The 24649-nt window shown below is 40.6% G+C and overlaps 1 protein-coding gene across 1 annotated transcript in view; it reads right to left on the reverse strand.

The window, feature by feature from the left end:
- LAMA1 (laminin subunit alpha 1) overlaps positions 1-24649 on the reverse strand; it is a 152009-nt gene that overhangs the window by 96184 nt on the left and 31176 nt on the right. Inside the window, exons 5-11 of the mRNA XM_032595339.1 lie at positions 13233-13475; positions 12145-12324; positions 9558-9647; positions 6022-6139; positions 4034-4212; positions 3248-3353; positions 878-1038 (exon numbers count right to left, since the gene is read on the reverse strand). Coding sequence (XP_032451230.1) covers positions 878-1038; positions 3248-3353; positions 4034-4212; positions 6022-6139; positions 9558-9647; positions 12145-12324; positions 13233-13475 — 1077 coding nt within the window. The remainder of the gene's footprint in view (positions 1-877; positions 1039-3247; positions 3354-4033; positions 4213-6021; positions 6140-9557; positions 9648-12144; positions 12325-13232; positions 13476-24649) is intronic.

Genomic DNA, 24649 nt, shown 5'->3' on the forward strand with positions numbered 1-24649 from the left:
AGTGCACCATGAGCAAGCTCAAGCAGGGGAGGGCAGAGAGAAGGAGAGAGAGAATTCCAAGCAGGCTCCATGCTGTGTCAGGGCAGAGCCCAACTCAGGGCTTGATCTCACAAACCATGAGATCATGACCTGAGCCAAAATCAAGAAATCGGATGCTTAACTGACTGAGTCACCCAGGTACTCCTGTCCAACTCCTTTTTTAAAATATTTATTTATTTATTTTGAGACAGAGAGAGACTGAGTCACCCAGGTACTCCTGTCCAACTCCTTTTTTAAAATATTTTTTATTTTTTGAGACAGAGAGAGGAACAGAGGGAGAATCCCAATCAGACTCTATACTGTCAGCACAGAGCCTGACGTAGGGCTTGAACGCACTAACTGTGAAATCACCTGAGCTGAAACCAAGGGTCAGATGCTTAACTGACTGAGCCACCCAGGCACCCCCCCCCCCGTCCAATTCCTTTTTAAGAGAAATCTACAATAACGTATCTGCCTTTAATTTATGTTCTTATAAATTTAGTATTTACCTGGTTCTCCTCTAAACATTAAGCTGGAAAAGGATGTCATACACGAGGTTAATGGCCCAGGCTTCAGAAATGCAGTATTTGGTTTCATCTTGGAAGTCACAGAAATACCTCTGGACTATGTGGCCATTGCCCAGAAGCCACCAAAAAAAACCCCAAACTGGGCGTGCCCATCTAAGTCCAAGGACATGGATGTGACATAACCTCATGCTTGTCAGGAAGGTGCGGGGAAGGAGAGTTCTATTTAAATCTTGCTGCCTTGCTCCAGAACTGATCTTCTGAGCCTGTGGAATGTGTTCCTTTCTTGCACACCTCAAAGGAAACTCAGGGTCACCTTTAACCCCCACACATACCTTGCAGAGACAGGGCTCTGAGCATGGGTCCTCGTTCACACTGCCAGCCCGGCTACACTCACAGCGGACACAGGCTGGGTAAGCCTTATAACCAAATTGGCAGTGATCACATTTTTCTCCTGCGTAGCCTTCCTTGCATGGACATTGACCTGGCCACTTCCCTGGGAAGAAAAGGATAGTGATGGCCCATCAGGAGGGTAAAAAGTAAAGTAGGGGTTGGCAAACTATTTCTGTAGAGGGCCAGACACGAAATATTCCAAACTTTTTGACCAAAGGGTTGCTGTTGCAATTACCCAACTCTGCCATGACTGTTCCTTTTTTTTTTTTTTAACGTTTATTTATTTTTGAGACAGAGAGAGACAGAGCATGAACGGGGGAGGGGCAGAGAGAGAGGGAGACACAGAATCTGAAACAGGTTCTAGGCTCTGAGCTGTCAGCACAGAGCCTGACGCGGGGCTCAAACTCACGGACCGTGAGATCATGACCTGAGCCAAAGTCGGACGCTTAACCGACCGAGCCACCCAGGCGCCTCTCTGCCATGACTGTTTCAAAGCAGCCATGCATAATACATAAACAGATGGGCATCGCTCTGTTCCAATAAAACTTTATATACAAAAACAGGCGGTGTGCCAGCTACAGCACTTGGACCATAGTTTGTCAACCCATGGTTTAAAAAAAGAAAACAGAGATGAGAAACAGAGGCTAGTGAGAAGGTAAAACGGTGCCATGACTTTGGAAAACAGTTCGGTACGTCTTCAAAATATTAAGCAGGGAGTTACTCTATGACCCAGCAATTCCACTCCTAACCTTTTACCTAAGAAAAATGAAAACATACATCCACAAAGAAGTTACACAGGGATGTTTGTAGCAGCATTATTCCTAATAACCAGAAAGTGGAAACAAATGAAATACTCATCAACTGATGAATGGATATATAAAATGCGGTATATAAATGCAATGGAGTAGTATTCAGAAAAGAAAAGGACCAAAGTACTGATAGATGCTACAACACAGATAAACCTTGAAAACATTATGTTAAGAAGCCAGTTTCAAAAGACCATATATTGTATGGTTCTATTTATATGAAATGTCCAGAATAAGCAAATCTACAGAGAGAAAGTAGATTAGCGGTTGCCTAGGGCTGTGGTGGAGGGTGCGGAGGGAAATGGGGAATGATTACCAACAGGTAACGGCGATGAAAATGGTCTAATATTAGGCTGCCTTGACGGCTGTAATCATGAATATACCAACCGACACTTTAAATGGGTGAATTGTATGCTAGTGAAGTGTATCACAATACAGCGTTTTGTTTTGTTTTGTTTTGTTTTGTTTTGTTTTGTTTTGTTTTGTTTTGTTTTGAAAGCACAAGACAAATGGTAAAGGGCAGTGAGCAGTATCTCTGCTTTAATGCCAGCTTTGAAACTTTCTAGTTGTGTAACCTCAGCCAAGTTTATTAACTGCTTTGAGCTACAGTTTCCTTGCTTATAAAATGTGTTAAATAATTTCTGCTATGGTTGAATGCTTAAATGATACATTTTTTAAAATGAACCCAATCAAGGGTAATTGTCGCTACAATCAACATCACCCTCATTAGCATTAGGTTCCCATCACCAGTCACATGTAGGGATTAATTCAGTTCTGTAAATTACCCTCCACATTTCGGGCCCCACAGTTGGCACATGCTTCCCTGTGGATCGATATCCATTTTAACTGCTAGTGACTGGGAATTGGATAAGGTCACAGAAATCTTTGAAAAATGCAACCTTTTCAGGAGATTCTGGTATTCGCAAGTCCTTTGCCAGTGTTTGAAACAGAAAGAACACTGACATTTGCAAAGTTAGCAGGAGAATTTGTTTGCTCTGCCAGATGATGTATGCAAAAGCCTTGTGAGTGTATTCTAAGGACTAAATAGAGGCATTGCTATTTACTGTGTTCCCATTTGGCTTTAAACTGAGCCTTATTTCTTCTCTCATCAAACGCGCAATTATCTGCTCAAATGTCATTTCATCACCCAGCGTTGCCCCCTTTACACCTCATCCTCCTCCAATCATGATTCCTAATTTTGCTTTACACCCATAGCATTCATCCCTACCTGGAGTTACATTACGCATGTACTTGTTTGTCTACCTGTGAGCAGGAATTTTGATCATCATGTTCAAGTACATATTCCTGGGTTCTAAAAACATCACCTGACACATAGTAAGTGCTTCATAAGTGTTTTGTGAACAGAATAATTGATAGAGGATCATATCATCCAATTGCTATCCAAAGGTAACAGTTCCACCAGGTACAAATCTCACACACACACACACACACACACACACACACACACACAATCAATTCAAGCACAAAAACGAATCAAGTACTTACCTTTGTGTAAGCCGGATTGAGGCTTATCCTTAATACAGACAGAACTGAGGGACCCAAAAGGGTCACAGTCACAGGGACGACAAGGGTTGTCATCATAAGGAGATACCTGAAAGGCAGAGTTTGTCCTGGATTATCTCACTAAAAACAATAGCGATATTAGCAATAATAACAATACCAATGACAAGGGATCGCCTTTTTATTCAAGATGTGACCATCATAATGATTTTGTGTACCCAGGGAGGGTGTGTCTCAGGAAAATAAGGTGAGCTCAAGCCAGAAAGCCCCAAACAGTTTTGCAATGGGACAGGAGCTAGTATCATTAGTGGAGTGTCATCCTTTCCCGTGACCACGGCTACGCGGCTGCCCATGCTCCGCTGTCTCTCTCACAGCCATACAGAAGCATCACCCAGACCAGACCGCCACAGGGAGCCAGGTCGTAGCTGCCTATCAAGTCAACCAGGGAGGCACAGGCAAGATACAGCTGTGATAGTTCTTGGCTGACTCCACATTCACAGTTAGTGTTACAAAACCAAGATCACACAGCCAGTAGCCCCCCCCCCGCCCCGATCCAAGTTAAATAACAAGTGACCATCCTACTCTGAGCAAGAGAACAGGACAGATCGAGTAGGAAGCTGATATCTGAAAAATGCTACTGGCATAAAAAGAATATAAATGAAACATCCCAAAAGGAAGTGAGTTTCCAATACTGAAGACGACACTTGGTGAAGTCTCGCTTCCACCTTGACAAGGCAGCGAAATTCAGCTATGGCGAAGAAACACTCTTACGTCGTGTGGTCTGTAATATCCATCGATACAGGTTTCACAGTTGATTCCCATGGTGTTCTGCAGGCAGCTGATGCACACCCCGCCTCCTCTGAACTGTCCCGCGGTATTCAAGCTTCTCCTCTGATTTGCAACATTTCCATCATAGTAACAGTCTTGGGCTTTATTGTGACAATTACACTCTAGGAGAATTTTAACATCTCAATTCATATATTTATTATGTCTTATATAAAGAAAACCCTTCCCTCCCTAAGTTTCCATGACTGCAAATTAAATTAAAATTCCAGAATAGGTCATTTTAATAGGATATGGGAAATCTTATGGAGGACAATGGAAGTAGCTGTCAACACTATAAACATGCACACCCACTGGACCCCTCACCCTATCTCCCGGGATCGTATCCTGCGGAAGTACTTGGTGCTTACGAATGACATATATAGGGCTAATTGCTGCACCACTATTGGTGTTAACAAAAGACTGGTAACACCCAAACTATTCATGGACAGGTAGCTATTTTAATTATGTTGCATCCATTTAATGGAATTCAGTGTTCCTGTTTTTAAAAACAGCATTGATAGCGAACAATGTGATGGTTCTGAGAGTGGAGGTGGGTGGGGGGGACGGGTGAAATAGGTGAAGGGGATCAAGAGCTCACTCATCATGATGAGCACTGAGTAACGTGTAGAATTGTGAATCACTATATTGTACACCTGAAACTAACATAACACTGTACGTTAATTACAGTAGAATTAAAATAAAATAAAATTTATAAATGAGAACAGCATTTCATATTGCATGTATCGTTAAATAGAAAAGCGATGTGGAGAATGGCACGCATCGCATGTCAGGTTCTGTGTCCACACTAGGTTGGGGGTAGGAATATGTTGATGTAGGGTTTATTTGCATAAAAATTCCAGGAAGAACAAGTTAGGAAATAGTAAAAAGTGGGAAGGATGGGGCTCCTGGGTGGCTCCGTCCGTTAAGTGTCCGACTTCAGCCCAGGTTATGATCTCACAGCTCGTGAGTTCAAGGCCCGCATCAGGCTCTGTGCCGACAGCTCAGAGTGTGTGTGTGTGTGTGTCTCTCTCTCTGCCCCTCCCCTGCTCATGCTCTGTCTGTCTGTCTGTCTCTCTCTCTCATGAATAAATAAACATTAAAAAAAATTTTTTAAGTGGGAAGGATGGAGATGGGGTGGAAGTAATACTTTCCACCACATATTTGTGTATATTGGTAGATGTTGGAACCATGTGAATAAATTGCCTATTTAAAAATTAAACCCAAATTAAGGGCCATCTGGGTGGCTCCATCAGTTAAGAGTCTGACTTCGGCTCAGGTCATGATCTCATGGTTCACGAGTTTGAGTCCCACATCGGGCTTTCTGCTCTCAGCACAGAGCCCACTCTAGATCCTCTGTTCCCTTCTCTCTCTCTGCCCCTCCCCCACTCACACTGTCTCTTCCTCAAAAATAAATAAACATTAAAAAAATTAAACCCAAATTAATAAAGAATAAATTAATATATGGGAAGGGGAACTTTAGATAAAACAGCAAATCCCAAAAGATACACGTAGGCCTTAACACTCAGTTGTATTAAGGTAATATGTAGCTTTGGGAACTATTTGAAGATTTCAGGAAAGGGGTTATGTACTAATTACAAATGTCAGGTCATCATAAAGTTATTAAGCATATTAAGCATATAAGCATAAAGCATATTAAGAAGGAAAACAGGGGCGCCTGGGTGGCTCAGTCGGTTAAGCGTCCGACTTCGGCTCAGGTCATGATCTCACGGTCCGTGAGTTCGAGCCCCGCGTCGGGCTCTGTGCTTACAGCTCAGAGCCTGGAGCCTGTTTCAGATTCTGTGTCTCCCTCTCTCTGACCCTCCCCCGTTCATGCTCTGTCTCTCTCTGTCTCAAAAATAAATAAACGTTGAAAAAAATATATAAAAAAAAAAGAAGGAAAACAACGACATTCTTCCAATCCTCAGTGGACTTACTTTCACACGTGTTACCGGAAGAAATGGTGCCGGGCCGCCACGGCTGCTGGTGGTATCCCGGACAACACCTATTGCAGCTCTCTCCACAGGTGTTATGTTCACACTGACACTGAAGCTTCTAGAAACAGGGAATACAAAACTGCACCTGAAAATCAACCTGTATATTTTTAACTTTATTTTACAAAGAACTTACCACCGTCAAACATGTAGCATGACGGTACACGAGAGGACATGTGGCTAGATCAGAGCATAGCGGCATCTGATTTTTAGAGAAAAATGTACACCCATGGCCTGGTGACAAACAGAAGCGAGGAGGGATACAAAGCTAAAAATAAAATGGGTCCACGAACACAAAGTTTTCAGAGTAAGATGCACTGATGTTAAGGGTTTATAAGTTCCTATTAATAATTATCTTGATCTTCATAGTTTTCATCCTCAAAAGAGGATAATCCTATTCAAGAGTCAGAGAATTACAGAGTGGGGATGGGGAGGGTGTAACAAGTCATTTCATATACGTTGTTGAAGAGAAGACAGGGTGTCAAATTATTCACTTAGTATTATGCTAACATGGGCAAACTTGATTTTCCCTTGAAAAATCACAAAATGGAAGAGGGAGAAATGGGAGGAGGGAAGCCATTCTTTTAAAAAATATAAGCATAATTTATAACTGTAATGGCTTTTTGCTTGACAGTCTTATAGAGAGAAGAGCTTCAAAATTCATAAGGCCACTGAATTGTATACTTGTAAATGGTTAAAATGGTAAATTGTATGTTAAGTATATTTTACCACAAAAAAAAAATTCCTAGCAAATACTTAATTAGAAGTACATCTTCCAAACAAAAGATAAATAAAATAAATAAAAGGCATCCAAATTGGAAAGGAAGAAGTAAAGTTCTCACTATTTGCAGATAACCTGATACCGTATATGGAAAGCCCTAAAAACGCCACCAAAAAAATACTAGAACTGATCAATGAGTTCATTAAAGTCACAGGATACAAAATCAATGTACAGAAATCTGTTGCATTGCTATACACTAATAATGAAGCAGCCAAAAGGGAAATTAAGAAAACAATCCCACTGGGGCACTGGGTGGTTCAGCAGGTTGAATGTCTGACTCTTGATTTCAGCTCAAATCATAATCTCAGGGTTCATGGAATTGAGTCCTACTTTGGGCTCTGCACTGACAGAGTGGAGCCTGCTTGGGATTCTCTCTCCCTCTCTCTCTGCCCCTCCCCCACTCATGTGTTCTCTCTCTCTCTCTCTCTCTCTCTCTAAGTAAATAAACATCAAAAAAAAGAAAATGATCCCATTTACAACTTCACCAAAAACAATAAAATATCTAGGAATAAGCTCAACCAAAGAGGTGAAAGAACTGTCCTCTGAAAACTATAAAATACTGATGAAACAAATTCAAGATGATGCAAAATAATGGAAGGAAATTCCATGCTCATGGATTGGAAGAACAATTAGTATCAAAATGTCTATACTATCCAAAGAAATTTGGGTAGATTTAACACAATCCCTATCAAAATACCAACAGAATTTTTCATAGAATTACAACAAATAATTCTACAATTTGTATGGAACCACACAAGACCTCAAACAGTCAAAGCAGTCTTGAAAATGAAAAACAAAACTGGAGGTTATCACAATTCCAGATTTCAAGTTACATTGTAAAGTGATAGTAATTACAACAGTATGGTACTGATATGAAAAATACACACAGAGATCAATGGAGTAGACTTAAAAACCAAGAAATAAACCCACAGTTATTTGGTAAATTAATTTTTGACAAAGGAGGAATGAATATACAATAAGAAAAAGACAGTATCTTCAACAAATGGTGTTGGGAAAAGCTACATGCAAAAGAATAAAACTGGACCACTTTCTTACACCATACTTATAAACTCAAAATAGATTAAAGACCTAAATGTGAGACCTGGAACCATAAAAATCCTTGAAGAGAGCACAGGCAGTAATTTCTCTGACATGTCTCCTGGGGCAAGGGAAATAAAAGCAAAAATAAACTATTGGGACTAAATCAAAATAAAGTTTCTGCACAGTGAAGGAAACAAACAACAAAACTAAAAGGCAACCTATTGAATGGGAGAAAATATGTACAAATGACATATGCGATAAAGGGTTAGTATCCAAAATATATAAAGACTAATACCACTAACACCCGAAAAACAAATAATCCAATTTAAAAATGGGCAGAAAACATGAACAGACATTTTTCCAAAGAAGAAATCCGGATGGCCAACAGACACATGAAAAGATGCTCCACATCACTCATCATCAGGGAAATGCAAATCAAAACTACAATGAGATATCATCTCACACCTGTCAGAATGGCTAAAATGAATAACACAAGTAACAACAGGCGATGGGGCGCCCGGGTGGCTCAATTGGTTAAGCATCCGACTTCAACTCAGGTCATGATCTCATGGTTCACAAGCTAGAGCCCTGTGTAGGGTTCTGTGCTGATAGCTCAGAGCCTGGAGCCTGCTTCAGATTTTGTGTCTCCCTCTCTCTCTGGCCCTCTGCCCCTTGTGCTCTGTTTCTTTCTCTCTTTCTCTCTCTCAAAAATAAAGAAACATTTTGTAAAAACCCAACAGGTGTTTGTGAGGATGTGGAGAAAAAGGAACCCTCTTGCACTGTTGGTGGGAGTGCAAACTGGTGCAGCCACTGTGGAAAACAGTATGGAGTTTCCTCGAAAAGTTAAAAATAGAACTACCCTATGACCCAGTAATTGCACTACTGGGTATTTAGCCCCCAAAAACAAAAACACTAATTCAAAAGGACATGTGCACCCCTGTGTTTATAGCAGCATTATTTACAAAAGCCAAACTATGAAATCAGCCCAAGTGTCTATTGATAGATGAATGAATAAAGAAGATATGGTGTATATATACACATTGCATATATATATATATATAATATATATATATGTGTATATTATATATATATATATATAATGGAATATTATTATGTCATAAAAAATGAAATCTTGCTATTTGCAACAACATGGATAGATCTAGAGAGTATAATGCTTAGTGAAAGAAGACAGCCAGAAGAAGACAAATGCCATATGATCTCGCTTATAGGTAGAATTTCAGAAACAGAACAAATAAGCAAAGGGAATAAAAGAGAGAGACAAACCAAGAATCAGACCCTTAATTATAGAGAACGAACTGATGGTTATCAGAGGGGAGGTGGGTGGGGTATAAGAGGATGGGTGAAATAATTGAAAGAGAATAAAGAGTACACTCATCATGATGGGAAAAAAAAAAAACACTGCTTTGTGCTGGACGTAGTAGGAAAACAAACAAACAAAAAAGAAATATATCCTCCAAACAAAGTGAAATAAAGTTGTGCAAAAAAATTAAACCAGTTAAATTATCTGAAAATCTTTTTTGCCGTGTGATTTTACACCTTTGGACATCTGACTTGAATAAAAAATACAGTAAGGCAAATATTATAGCTATAACTTCTATTTGGAAGTTTTACTACACTGTAAAATACTAGAACTCACCTTTGTAGTTTCATCCCATGGGCAGCTACTGGCATGGCCATAACAAATACACATTCCGCCAACAGAAATGTCTTTGATTGAATAGTAATACTAAGGAAAACGAAAGCGACAAACAAAAGTTAAGGCCTCTTCTGTTTCAGTTAAAAGAAAATGTTGGGCTCACCAACAAATAGCTCAGTTGTTATCAGTAACCTAAAAAAATAATTAGATACACATCTTAAATTATATTTCATGTACAAAGAATCCTTGTGTTCAAGTTAAGCAAATAATGCTCAAATGAGTTCATCAACAAAGACCAAAGGCGTCTAAAAGAAATTCTTATACCAAGAAATTCTTATAACTGCACCTCATACCAGGCAGTCATATTCAAAACTCATACCACTGAAAACCCTAAGAAACATTGCTACGTTGAATACAGCACCATATAACTGAATATAGTACTTGACACAAAGCATAATAACTCATGACCAAGTAGGATTTTCCCCCAAAATGCCATGTTAGTTCAACACACAAAAATCAGTAAATTTAAATCACCATCTTAATAAATAAAGGAGAAAAAAATCATTTGATCGTTTCAAATAGATTCACAAAAGCATTTTACAGAATTTAACATCATTCATTAAAAAAACTTGGCAAGCCAGTAGAAGAGAATCTCCTCAACCTAATAAAGGGAATCCAGGAACAACCAAGAGCTTGCAGTGAAAGATTAAGTGGTTTCTTCTTACAATCTGCTCTCACCATTTCCATTCCACATCTTTGGGAGATGCCAGCCAGTTCAATAATGCAAGAAAAAGAACTCAAAAGTGTAAAGAATGTACAGTAAGACCCAACACTCATTATTTGTAGATGATATTATTGTGTACTTAGGAAAAAAATCTAAAACAAACAAACAAAAACTACTAGAAATAATATGTGATTTTAGCAATGTCTTAATATGAAAATTAACAAAAATGGACTGTATTTCTATACACTAGCGATGAACAAATGGAAAATAAAATTCAGAAAGCCATCTATGAAGACTAACATGCAAAAATGTGTAATTCTTAAGAATAAATTGAATAATAGATGTACAAATAAACAAATAATAAAACATTGCCGAGAGGAACTACAGAAGACCTAGATGTGACAGTTATAACATGTTTACGGATCAGACGATCCAAAATTGTCAAAATGTCTTCCAAAATCCTTCCCAAACTCATTTATGAAACCAGTGAAATCCCAATGAAAATCTTAGCAGGATTTCTTTTGACAATAATGAACAAACTGATTCCAAAATTTACAAGGAAACACAGTCAACCTAGGATAGCCAAAAATATTAAAAAAATAATTCACTAGGGCTATTATAGTACCTGACTTCAAGACTTACTTTAAAAAACTATGGAAAGAAAGTTTATTATTAGCCTAAAGACAGACAAATAGATCAATAAGCCAGCATGGAGTGCAGATATAGAAGTAGACAATAGTAAAGTCAAATAATTTTCAACAAGGCACCAAAACAATTTAATGGAGGAAAGTATTTTCAACAAATGGTGCTGGAATAATTGTATGTATAGACGGGGAAACAAAGAGCCTTGACCTTTACCTCACACCAAACACAGACATTCATTTGAAATGACAATAGATGTAAAAGTTAAAACTATAAAGCTACTAGACAGAACACAGGGTAATATCTTGGCAAACCCGGAATAAAAAACTTTTTCAGAAAGGACACAGAAAGCATTAGGTATAACATTAAAAATGGTAAATTTGACTTCATCAAAATTAAAACCTCTTAAATGTCATGGGAAAGTGAACAAGCAAGCTCCAGACAGACAAGATATTTGCAGTGTAGACATCTGACAAAGGACTGGTATACAAAATATATAAAGGTCTTTTAAAGCTCCCTAATAAGGGGACGAAATGATTCGATCAGATACTAATAAGCACCTGTTCAACATGCGTGGTCAGGGAAATCCAAATTAACATCACAAGGAACTGTCACCATATGCACATCAGAATGGCTGACGTGGAAATGGGGACAACCCACATCTGTGACAGCGTGTCGTGCGACAGAACTCTCACAAGTTGCTGGTCTGCAAAATGGTACAACTTTCCAGAAGGCTTAGCAACTTCTTAATACTAAACACACAGCTACCCTATAACTCAGTAATTCCACTCCTCATTTATCCAAGGGATTTGAAAATGCTTGTCCATACAAACCTTGTACGTTTACTGTAACTTAAAATCTGTACCTCCCCTTGAATATAAATTATAACTCAAATTTTAAAATTTCCTTTTAAGTGGAAACAACAACAACATCTTGCTGAAGACCACATGTGGAGCCAGAGCAGAATGTGAGAAACAAATACAACAACATTCGCTAAATTATGGCATTACGGGATGGGGGGAGGGGGCTTGAGGACACCAGGTCAGAACCATCCCCCAGCTTAGAGGTGGCACGTTAAACAAAGCATATATCATGATCTTCAGTGAAATAAGGAAAAAAACCCCGCCAATTTGCGAGGAAAAGGCCAACCAAAAAGAAAGTCTATTTCTCTTAAACAAAATAAACTTTTCACAAGGGGCAGGAGCCCTGCCATACACTTACTCGTCTTGTAACAATAGGATCGAGGTCTTTAGGGTCTCGGTGGCTGAGGGTCATAAGATCGGCATTGAGGGTTCTGATACGCTGTAAGCGAAGGCGGATATATCGTGCAGAAGTAAACTCCAACAGCTTGGGTGAGAGATCATCAGCACTCGGTCTGCCGTTGATTAGCGATGTATGAATCTAAATATAAAGACATCAAAATAAACAAATGTCAACTTTAACCATGCAAAAATATAGCCCTGATTGTTTACCCTGAAGATGTAATCTTTACTGATACTATCTAAAATCAAACTAACCAACTAGATTCTTGTAGAAATCCAGCATTCGTTAATTACTACCTGTGAACTACCATGCTCACAAAACATCTTCAATGAATTTCACGTTATGAATTCCAGCATCTCAGCGACTGCCGGAAGACTTAACGGAACCCCTTCTCTCAGGGTGGTGAGGGTATTTTAACATGTTTCATTAGGCTATGACTTCTCTGAAACAAAGTCTAAGTGCCAGGAACAGACTGGGAGAGTGAGAGAGTGAGAGTTTCTCTGTTAATCTCTGCTCTTGAAACGAGGCAGGCTTGCTGCCGAGTTCCTGCTGTGAAGAGTGCTCAGGAGGGGTTTCGTAGTTTTATCTCATCAAGCCAGGTGCCACTAAAGAACGGTGTGTTTTTTATTACACTCTGACTCTAATGAAGTGTGTACGGTCTGGGTGTGGTGAGCACTGAGCTGAAATACTTTGTGAGCCATCTCTGACGCTCAACACCACCAAAGAGGAGAACTCCACAAAGAAAACTAGAAACTACATCTTTTAGAGGCATTTCAGTCCTCTCCTTAATATTTCCACAAACGTTCTTGAGCTGGTGTCACGAAAGATGCTCTGACAGTTATTGAGTTACAGCTGAGTGACCAGGGGCTCTCCTGGAAAGGACGAAATCAATACGGTGAAATGTACGGGTTACGACATCAATCATCAGCAGACACCAGTCAATACCTTAAACACAGCTGGAGAGTTAAAGATCTCTGTAACCTGAACTAAGATCTATTTTGAGTGTTCTGGTGAAACACCACATGTCACTGCGGTGGGCACAGTACCTCTCCGTGCTCAAGCGGCACCAGTCTGGAATAGTAGGAGGTGCAGATCACTTCATCATCAGCCCTGTAAGTGGGTGGCCCCCGTCTTGGAGTGATATTGTAACGGGTCAAACACTCCGTGTCACTGACTGCATAGTACTGCCAGGGGCTGAACTTGGTGCCATCCAGAGAACGCTCCAAAATCCAGTTTCCGGGTCGAGGGGCATTAGCAGCTTTGATGATGACGTAGGCAACTTGAAAGACCTGAAACGAAGACACTGAAAAATCTCAAACGAGAATCAGTAGCAATTACAAAAAACAGTTCCCTTGGGGCACCTGGGTGGCGCAGTCGGTTAAGCGTCCGACTTCAGCCAGGTCACGATCTCGCGGTCCGTGAGTTCGAGCCCCGCGTCAGGCTCTGGGCTGATGGCTCGGAGCCTGGAGCCTGTTTCCGATTCTGTGTCTCCCTCTCTCTCTGCCCCTCCCCCATTCATGCTCTGTCTCTCTCTGTCCCAAAAAAAATAAATAAATAAATAAATAAACGTTGAAAAAAAAAAAAAACAGTTCCCTTGAAAGAACTATTAGACAATGATCGCCAACGTCTCATAACGTAATTGCATAGAAGTATTGATCAGAAATATGTCTTGTGAATGTTCTCCTGGTGGCATTGCTTTTCCAAATAAACTCAAAAAGGACTCACAAATAAATTTATATTATTATAATTATTATCAACAGTATTAATATTAAATCAGTGCTTGTGCTCTTGTTTCTAGTGTCTTTCCATCTGGATTCTGGATGATAATAGTGACATTATATTTCATAAATAGTAGCCTAAATATATTTCTTTCTTTATTTATTTTTGAGAGAGAGAGAGAGAGAGCACGCACGCTCACTTGCAAACGGGAGGGGCAGAGAAAAAGAGAGAGAGAGAATCCCAAGCAGGCTTTGTGCTGTCAGCACACAGCCTGATCGGGGCTCCATCCAACAAGAGATCACGACCTGAGCCAAAATCAATAGTTGGATGCTCAACCGACTGAGCCACCAAGGCACCCCTCAAGTGTATTTCTTATAGTAATTTGGAAATAACACATCTGAATATGAGGGGGGGAAAGTCAGTCCACTAAGCGTGTGCCCGTTTGAATGACGTAAATCCAAAGCACGAACAATCCTGAATGCTGACAAGACATGGAACAACAGGGAGTCCCATCAATTGCTGATGGAAATGCAAAATGGTGGCCGCTTTGGAATGCAGTTTGTCAGTTTCTTACAAAACTAAACATATTCTTACCATAGAACCCAGCAACTGCACTCCTTGGTATTTATGTAAGTGAATGGAAAACTTCCACTGGTGAATAAACAAAGGGTGATACATCTCCAGTGATAAAAAGAAATAAGCTCTCACACTACAAAAAGATATGGAGGAACCTTAAATGCATGTTGCTAAGTGGAAGAGCCAATTTGAAAAGGCTACATATGATATAATTCCAAAAATGTGGTGTTTTGGAGAAGGTAAAAATACAGAGGCAGTAAAAAGATGAGTAGTTGTCAGGGGCTAGGGGCAAGGACAGATAACTAGGAGACCAAGAGGATTTTTAGGGCAGCAAAGCTACTCTGTATGCTACTGTAATTGCAGACACATATCATTATACATGTGTTAAAATCCATAGACTGTGCAACACAAGAGTGAAACAATGTAAATTAAGGACTTAGTTAATAACCATATATCCACATCGGCCCATCAGCTAAAATGAATGTTTTACACTAATGCAAGATGTGAATAACAGTGCAGAGGAATGAGGGGGATATGGGACCCTGTACTTTACAGTCTTTTTTCTGTAAGCATAAAAACTGCTCAGAAAGATTAAAAACTATTCATTTAAAAGGAAATAAAATTAGAAAGTGTAGAGGAGGACTAGAGGGAAAAGGGGGATGTTGATGACCACTAGCCGGACGAGGAGACCGGCCAGGTAAATCTTGGGTTTGGAAGGGGCTCTTGTGGCTATGTAGCCCCAAATTCAGCACTAAAAAGGAATCATGTCTCCACCAACCAGCCTCTCTTGGAACACTGCAGTGGCAGGAAATTCATTTGCTCTGAAGATAGTTCTTTTGTTTTATGGAAATTTTCTCTGTTAGGGGATCTTTCCCTGTATCGATTCTCAAGGTGCCTCATAAATTCCATGCCCCAGAGCTTCAGAAAAGATGCTGATTCCATTTCCTGTAACTCTCCTCCAGACAGTCGAACATGCCAATCATATATCACCTCTGGAATCCAAAGTTTTCAGCGTCAACTTTCTATTTACCTGAAGATATTCATCACTTAACAAGACCTCATTGCCTTGTCGTGATGCCCGAAATACAGCCTTACTGTAAAATGCAGTTCCCATGAACTGAATACAAAATTTCGAATGTTTTCTGAATTGGGGAAAACATAGGAAAAATATTATGCCCTTTGTTCTTTAGCAAGCATTCACTCTTCTGTTAGTAAACTTAGATTAGGGTTGCAAGCAACAATACAAAAAAATGCCTTTTTCCGTGTAAACTGCTATTTGCCCCAGATTTCCTGTAACCCAGATAGTTAGAGGTGATTTTTGTAAACCAAAGTGAAATATTTTTTTTTTTTTTTTTTTGTTTTTTTTTTTTTTTTTTTTATTTTTAAAATATATATGTAATATACGCATATAAATGTGTACACACATATAGCATTTATGTGTATATATATTTGTGCGTATGTACATATATATATGTGTATGCTTTGGGAAGGAAGTTATAATTTGCTTATTCTGAGTCTTATTGCCTCTGCGTTTTTTGTTTTTGTTTTTAGCTTCTCCATCTTAGCCCTCACCAATTCCAGGAACACAAGAGCTCCTAATGTTAACCCACCATAAGCCATATAATTTTACATTCACCTACTGACTCATTCTCTGGGAGAGACAATTCTATTTCATTATAGTAACTCTATTCACCTGCAAGAAACATCCTCCAACCAAGCTTAGTCTGCAAGTGATAGAAGTGTGTCTGATATTTTGATGACCCGTATTCATGTGCTATTTCCTTTTAAAATGCAACCACTGTTTCTAAAGCACAGTAGACGTAAAACGATATTCTCAGGTTTCAGTAATGAGGAAAATGAGGAGCTGTGTATCTGCTATTCATGCTTGGAACGGGAACTGAACAGGCTATGTTGACAAATCTAGAACCATTTTTATCAATAAAGACCACCTTTAAACATGAAAATGATGCAAAGACTATTTTGTCCTGGCGTAAACATCTCCAGAAAACTCACCCATGAACACAACTTCATGATTTTTATTTGTGGTGATTGCAAAGAACCCTTTCCCCCAATTTTATAATTCATATATTTCATTATTTATGTAATGCTCCCCTGACTTACTATATTTTAATGTTACTGAAATACCGAACCCTTCTGAGAAGTACCTGCCAATAAATCTTACTGTCTCCTCTAGAACTAGTCCCGAAATACATCCAGAGTTTGTTATATAGCTTGGTGGCAGGCTACTTCCAGCTTCTCAGAGATCCAGCGCTCTCCCGGAGCATCCTGACAGATTTCTGCCTTCATAGGTTCCTCCTGTTTTTCTTTCTTTTTTTTTTTTAAATTTAAACTTTAGTTAGTTAACATACAATACCATATTGGTTTCAAGAGTAGAACTCAATGATTCATCACTTACATACCACACCCACCATAACAATACCCATCACCCATCCTCCTTAATACCCATCACCCAGCCAGCCCATCCCCCACCTTCTTTCCTCCACCAACCCTTGGTTTGTCTATCCTTAAGAGTCTCTTGTGGTTTGGTTCCCTCTCTTCTCTCCCCCCCCCCCCCATCCCCATATATTCATCTGTTTTGTTTCTTAAATTCCACATATGAGTGAAATCATATGGTATTTGTCTTCTACTGGTTTTCAGAGCAACGCCCAAACTAATTGAAGGGAGAATATCTTCCTCTTTACTCATTACCTATCCAGTTGCTTTTGCAAATATTTCCATCATAGGAGTAGAACTCCATGATCATGGAACCTTGATCCTTCACCACTGGTGAATATGTTAAACTAGACTTTAAAAAATGGATGTGCCCAGTGAGACAGTGTGATGGGGCAGCCCCTTTGAGAGGGATAGAAGGAAATGAAATTCACAGACAGCTGAAATGAACTGTATTTACCTTCAGTTTTCCAGTTCCACATTTAAAAATGGAAAGAGCTAATAGGATGACTTCATACATTTTAAGAGCTTTATGTGTGTCATCTCATTTAATTCCAAACAATTCCTTGAATTCCCAATGATTGTTGTTCCCAGTTAATATATTTTTTTCAAAAGTTTATTTATTTTTTTTTTTTTGAGAGAGAGGCAGAGAGAGAAGGAAAGAGAGAGAATCCCAGGTAGGCTCCACACTGTCAGCGTGGAGCCCGACGTGGGGCTCGAACCCACAGACTGCAAGATCGTGACTTGAGCAGAAATCAAAAGTCAGATGCTCAACCAACAGAGCCACCCAGGTGCTCCCCCTTCCATTTTACATATTTAAAAACTGATGAATAGAGACGGTAAGAGACCAACTACTGAGTTGTAGGTTCCAATAAGAAATCAGGCAGATTTCAGGTAGAAATCAGGCTGACTCCAAAGTCAGCCACCACACCTCCTCCAGAGCACTGGTCCCCGAATGATCACACATACCTAAGGTTGCTGAACTTCCTTTTTGTGATACAAAAATGAAAGATTCCTAACATTCACTTGGACAGTGCATTCATATCTAAACAAGTGCCGTGGAAGTTGTTCCAGTTAACTCTGGCATTTCTGTCGTGAGAGTCCTGGATGAGCCACGGGAGGGTATGGAGAATGTGCCAGAACCAAAAATTAATGACAGCTCATGCTTAATGTAGCACTTACTGTGGCCCAGGACAATGCTAAAGGCCTTATCAGAATTATTAATGCTTCATTAGAATCATTAGCTTTTCTAATCCTACCACTAACTTCTTCTTATGAAGTACATGCCGTTATTTCCGCCACTTTACAGATGAGAAAACCGAGGCACCACAGAAAGGTTGTGTAATCTCAAGATCTCACAGGTACTCAAATGTGTAGCACAGGGCTTTGAGCCCATGCAGTCTGTACTCAACCACTATGCCACACTGCCACAGCTGGCAAGGTTCCAGGCTGGGGCAACTGGTGGGTCCTAGCCTAGTGTTTCCATTATTTCAATACCATGTTCTTGTATTTTCATTAAACTCTTTGTCAGCTTTCATACGGAGAGCTTAACCATAAGAAAAGGACACCAAATGGAAGGAGAACCAGAGGGGAGAAACTTCAGGACAATCCTTCAAGGAAGGAAACGTTTAACTCTTATCTTGATCAAGACCTTGGGCTGTGAAGCTAGGCATTGTTCTCACAATCTCTCAATAAATAGTCCTCAAGGTCCCCAAATTGGAGACAAAAAACAACAACAACAACAAAAAAAAACAACCAGCCACAAACCAAGAAAGGGACTGGGAGCTATAAATCTGCAAAAGAGGAGAGGAATGCATGAAGCATTTAAACACAGTCTGTCCTTAAACTGTGTTATTGACTGAATTGTGTCCCCAAAACTCATATGCTGAAGTCCTAATCCCTAGGACTTGCAGAATGTCCCTATATACGCAGACAGGGTCTTTAAAGAGGTAATTAAAGTTAAATGAGGTCATATAAATGAGCCCTGATCTAATATGCCCAGTGACTTTATAAGAAGATTAGGACACAGATGCACACACACCGAAGGGGGACCATGTGGGGACACAGTAAGAAGCCATCTGCAAGCCAACAAGATAAGTCCCAGAAGAAATTAACCCTGCCAACATTTTGACCTTGGACTTCTAGCCTGCAGAACTCTGAGTATATAAATTTCTGGCATTTGTTTGTTTGTTTGTTTTTTACTGTTTATTTATTTTTGAAGAGAGAGACAGAACATGAGCAGGGAAGGGGCAGAGAGAGAGGGAGACACAGAATCCGAAGCAGGCTCCAGGCTCCGAGCTGTCAGCACAGAGCCCGATGCGGGGCTTGAACCCACAAATCATGAGACCCATGACCTGAGCTGAGGTCGGACACTTAACTGACTGAGCCGCCAGCACCCCTAAACTTCTGTTGTTTAAGCCACCACGTCTTTCGTATTTGCTATGACAGGCCTAGCAAATTCATACAAGTTCTAATTCACGAACTGTGCCTTGATAAACAGGACTTAACACATAACATAGAACAAGTGAGGGATTCTATGTTAGTGTATAGAATCTTAAACATTTGCCCTAATGAAATCTGTGATAGTCCTGTGTTTCTTTAGGGTTTTTTTTGTTGTTGCTTTTGGTTTTTTGCATGGTTGACTAAACTGCCTTTTGTCTCCACGTAAGGTTGGCTGAACACAAGCTGATGAAGCAGTTTTCACTAGACTCAGAGCCACTGCGGTCTTGCCAAACCTGCAGCTGATACAGCCATTTCAAAATCCACCTTCATCACGGTTTTCTGCCAAGTGGCCTTTGTTAATGATCACTGGAATGCACATAAACAGCGTCACATAAATAAAGTAGACGTACATCAAACACCACTTTCTACAGAGGAATCCAGACAGGAATTTTCACGTGGGCCGCCATCTTAAACATATTAAATCCACCTCAGGGACAGGCATCTGAAAAATACAGAGAGCCTAATTCTCCAACATTGGAGGTTAATTTCCAGCGTACATGGAGAAGTGAAGTATCTCATCTCCACAGAAAGCTCAACTTCTCTCTGCTGGGCCACGTAATCCACAGGGACCCAGATACCGCGCAGGATCCCCTCTGGAAATTCTCCATACAAGCACTGACCTGCCTCCGCAACGGTCACTACACAGTGAATGGAGGAATGTTTTCTTTCTAATGTGATGGAAAAGAGCTTTTTGCCGACAAAAGAGTTTGGGGTTATGGGTTAAATTATATTTTTTAAAAGTTAAGTGCATTTGATAAGTAATATTGCTCAATTATCCCTCCAAAAAGTAGTGAATTTGTGCTTTGTAAGCTTTATTTCTTGGGACATTATTAGGATACGAAATTCAGAATGACCATTTGAATTAGTATTTACCACTCAGGAATAAAGAGGTTATTATTTACCAGAAGGCTGACTACTACCACAGATATGAACCTCTGCTGGTTTTAGAGTATCCATCACTCACGCATCTAATCAGTTGATAATCATGGGAAGCAGCAGGGGGAGTTTGGGGCTTAGGTTACTTGACACACAGGATACGTGCGATGCACTTTTTAGGTAAACCTCTTACGGGCAATCACCTTACAATGTCATTTCTACCGTATTTTAGTTGGCTGTTTTACTGATCTCTCTTCATTTTAGGACCTGTATACAAAATTAAACAGACAGAAGGAAACAGCGTTGTGAATGAGAAGAGCATTCTGGAATAAAACTAGATTTCTTTTCCTTTAAATTTGGGTGCCGTCATTAGAAATGCAAAATGAAACACATCAAATCGAATCTGCCCTCTGCTTTCTTTTCTTTTTTGCCTTTTCTTTTCACTGGGATGGGGGGGGACTTGGCTACCGGGTAGTGACAAATTTAAATCAAGTAGGTTTCCTTCCTTAACTTTAAGATGCGTGGCTCAGAAAAACGAGGAATGGCCCACTTTTGAACCAAGCCCAGATGCTTCAAGTAGACACCAAGGAAAAGCCAAAATAATAAAGATGGTCACCAACCAATGGAGGGCACCGAGATATGAGCCTGTCTAAAAAGGAAACGGTAACTTATAACCAGCAATCGGAGGATGGGGAAGCGATACTCAAAACATCTGTCAGAAGCAGTTCTGTGTTTCATCAACTAGAAAAGCTACTTTAAAAAGGACAGTCAGTAAGCTGTCCCATGTCACAGTTTCCATTTAAGGACGACTAGCAAGTATTTCAAAGGAAAAGTGTCATACTACTTGAAGAAGTCAAAACTGGAAAGTAAGATGTTAGTTTTCATTCCCTGTGTCAGTGCATTCCTCCACATAATTGTTCCCAGTGCTCAATGTTGCCAAGTGTTCTGGAACGCTTTTGCTAAATTTTGTGGAAGATTAGTCGGAACTACCTCAAAAGCACAACGAGGCATGTCACCCAATGCCCTGCGCGGAGATCTTCACCCTTTTTCCCACTCTGTGTCCTGTGACGGCCCGGCACCCCTACAATGAGACAAACCCGCTTGTGAGATGCACGTACTGGTCACTCTCAGACCTAAGAAATACAAAAGGCACCTTTCCTATCCCCTGACTCCTACCCTCCACCAGTTTTTCACCTATGAATCTCATAGCCTTCAAAATTACATTAGGCTTTTCCCCAAAATGCAGCCTCCCGTTGATTTATGTTGGAGCAGAAGTGGCAATAAATAATTTCCCTTTCTTCCCCTACTCACTGCGAAGTAGGCTCAGAAATCTGTCACAGAGACTGAAGAAAGAAGTCAGCAATATTCCAGAAAAAGGGAAAAAATGGAGGTTGCGGCTTCAATGGGTAGCTGTAGTGGTCTGTGTGGCTCTGCGTCACGGGCGGAGTGGACATGTGCACACCCGCCCCGTGACCTTGCCCTGCGGGTCAGGAACCTGTGTCCTATGAATAACCTGCCCAACAAGAGAAGAATAGGGATGTGGCCCTACCTGGGTCAGCTCTTCAGCCAGCTAGACAAACACCTGCTCCTCTCCAGGGGAGGAGGAGGGAGAGGCAAAGAAGCAGAGATGTCATTCTCAGAGATGCTCCCCATAGGGACACATGAGGACGGGAGCAAGGAGTGCTCCCTAACAACGTTTCGCTGGAGCTTCATTCAATAAACACTGACTGAGTGTCTGCTTTGTGACGGGGACTGTATGGGGCAGGTGCAACCAGTACAGCGGGGAAGGGGAGGACATGGTTAGCGTGGCTGGATGCCCTGATGGACAAGACAGAGGTTGGCCAAGTCCCCAGGAAGACAGAAGGTGTTGAAGGTGTCTGGCTGTGGCAGGGGAGGCCAGCCTAAACTGGAGAAGATGGGGTGGTCGGGGAAGTCTTCTCTGAAAAGAGGGGAGGCCTGAGGAGGAGATGTCGAGGTAAAGCAAGAGAAGGTGCAGAGGGACAAGAAGTGAAGACCCTGCGGGGCCAGAGCACAGAGTGGTGTAGAAATGGCAGGAGGCCAGGCCAGCTTGGGTGTAGACAGAAGGGGGGAGATGGGGAAGGACACCATGTTCAAACTTTTAGACCATTAGAGGACCTTGAACCAGGGGGCTGCGGAGTCAGCAGGGGTGAAAAGATAATGGAACTGGATGTTGGTGCTGGGAAATTGGGAGAGATGGTGACACTGATGTAGTGAAGGCCAAGACCAAAAAGAGAAAAGGTCAAGTGGGTCTTAAGGAGTTTTCTTTTTCTTTCTTTTTTTTTAACGTTTATTTATTTTTGAGAGACAGAGACATGGCACGAGTGGGAGAGGGGCAGAGAGAGACACACACACAGAATCGGAAGCAGGCTCCAGGCTCTGAGCTGTCAGCACAGAGCCCGACACGGGGCTTGAACTCACAAGCTGTGACATCATGATCTGAGCCGAAGTTGGACACTCAGCCGACTGAGCCACCCAGGTGCCCCTCTTTTTTTTTTTTTTTAAGTTTATTTATTTTGAGAAAGAGAGAGCATGAGCGAGGGAGGGGCAGAGAAAGAGTTAGAAAGAATCCCAAGATGGCTCCATGCTGTCTTCACAGAGCTGGATGCAGGGCTAGAACTCACAAACTGAGATCATGACCTGAGCTGAAGCCAAGAGTCAGATACTCAACTGACTGAGCCACCCAGGTGCCCAAAGGGTTTTCTAAAAAGTCAAATATAAGTTTGAAGAAAACACAAAGAGGTCAGGCAGAGCTCTCCAACTCTGGCAGGACCCTCTATCCACCTCTGGAAGATGGAACAGGTCTGTCCCACATGGCCCCACAACCCACACTTTCCCCTTCTTTCCTCAGTCTCAGAAACTTCTGGCTACAAACATTTGGAAATCAACTTCTTTCCACTTCATCTGCTAGAACTCCCAATGGCCTATGTTGCCCTAGTCGTTCTCGCAATGGTTTGCGTGCTTCCTATCCCTTCTCATCACTAATCATGAGAAAACAGTGTCATCACACCCTATGAAAGTAAAAGGGGCTCCTAATCATTAAGCCTCCCAAATCCAACTGGCGATACCATCCAGAAAAGCTGTGTAAATCTGCACTTGACTGACTCCACTAAACATTAACCTATTAGTTACACATTTACAACTCCTAGAAACAATAATTATGTGTTTCTTTCCTTTGGTCACGAAATCTAGCTGAATCGTTTATAGTTTTAGCACTAGAGAAATTAGAAAGCATTTTATTTTTTGTTTTTGCAAGATTTCATTCTTTGGTCTATGTCCTATTTAAAGATTGTCATTTTTCTTTAGATACATCTAACTTCACTGAGCATCTATCACTTGTCAGGCATCAAATGGATGGTTATCACATTTAAATGATCACACTTAAAGCTTTTTTTAAAAAAAATATCTAAATAAGTGTCTCATGCAGGATGGCTTTGTTTACTTAAGAAAAATGTGGTGAAAATGTAAAATGGTGCAGCCATTATGGAAGACAGTATGGAAGACAGTCCTCAAAAAATTAATCATAGAATTACCATATGACCAAGCAATCCCACTTCTGAAAGCAGGGACTCAAAGAGATACCAATATACCAATGTCTATAGTGGCACTACTCACAATACCCAAGAGATGGAAATAACCCAAATATCCATCAATGGATAAATGGGTCAACAAACCTTGGGATGTCCCTATTCAGCCTTAAAAAGGAATGAAATTCTAATACATAACACAACATGGGTGAACGTTGAGGACATTATGCTAAGTGAAATAAACCAGATGCAAAGGATAAATCCTGCATGATTCCACTCATATGGGTCACCTAAAAGTCAAATTCATAGAGACTGGATTATTCACCTAGAGGCAAATAGTGGTGATGATTTCACAACAGTGTGAATGTACTTAATGCCACTGAATGGCATGCTTAAAAAAAAAAATGGTTACGATGGCAAATTTTATGTATATTTTACCACAAGAAAAAAAAAAGGATGGGAAAATAGGGAGAGAAAAGTAAATGGCATGAAGATTCAACTTTTCCTGGAAGATGGAGGTTTCTAAATTGCATGTGAGTAGAACACATTATTTCCAGTCAGGGAACTCTGGAGAAGCCCATGAAGCCACGTGGAGGTCAAGCAAACAGCTCAGAAGGGACATCGGGAATCTCATCTTTCCCATGACCTTGTTTCTGTCATGATGGTACTTCACAAAATATAAAATCCAAGCCCCAAACCACTCAGGTTGGAGAAGGGAAGGAGGCCCTGGCGATGCCTTGACTGAAGACCCACAGTTCAGACAGACTGCTTTCCTCCCTGGAGCTACTTCCTGA

Source organism: Lynx canadensis, chromosome D3, assembly GCF_007474595.2.
Source record: "Lynx canadensis isolate LIC74 chromosome D3, mLynCan4.pri.v2, whole genome shotgun sequence".
In the NCBI taxonomy this organism is placed as follows: domain Eukaryota; kingdom Metazoa; phylum Chordata; class Mammalia; order Carnivora; family Felidae; genus Lynx; species Lynx canadensis.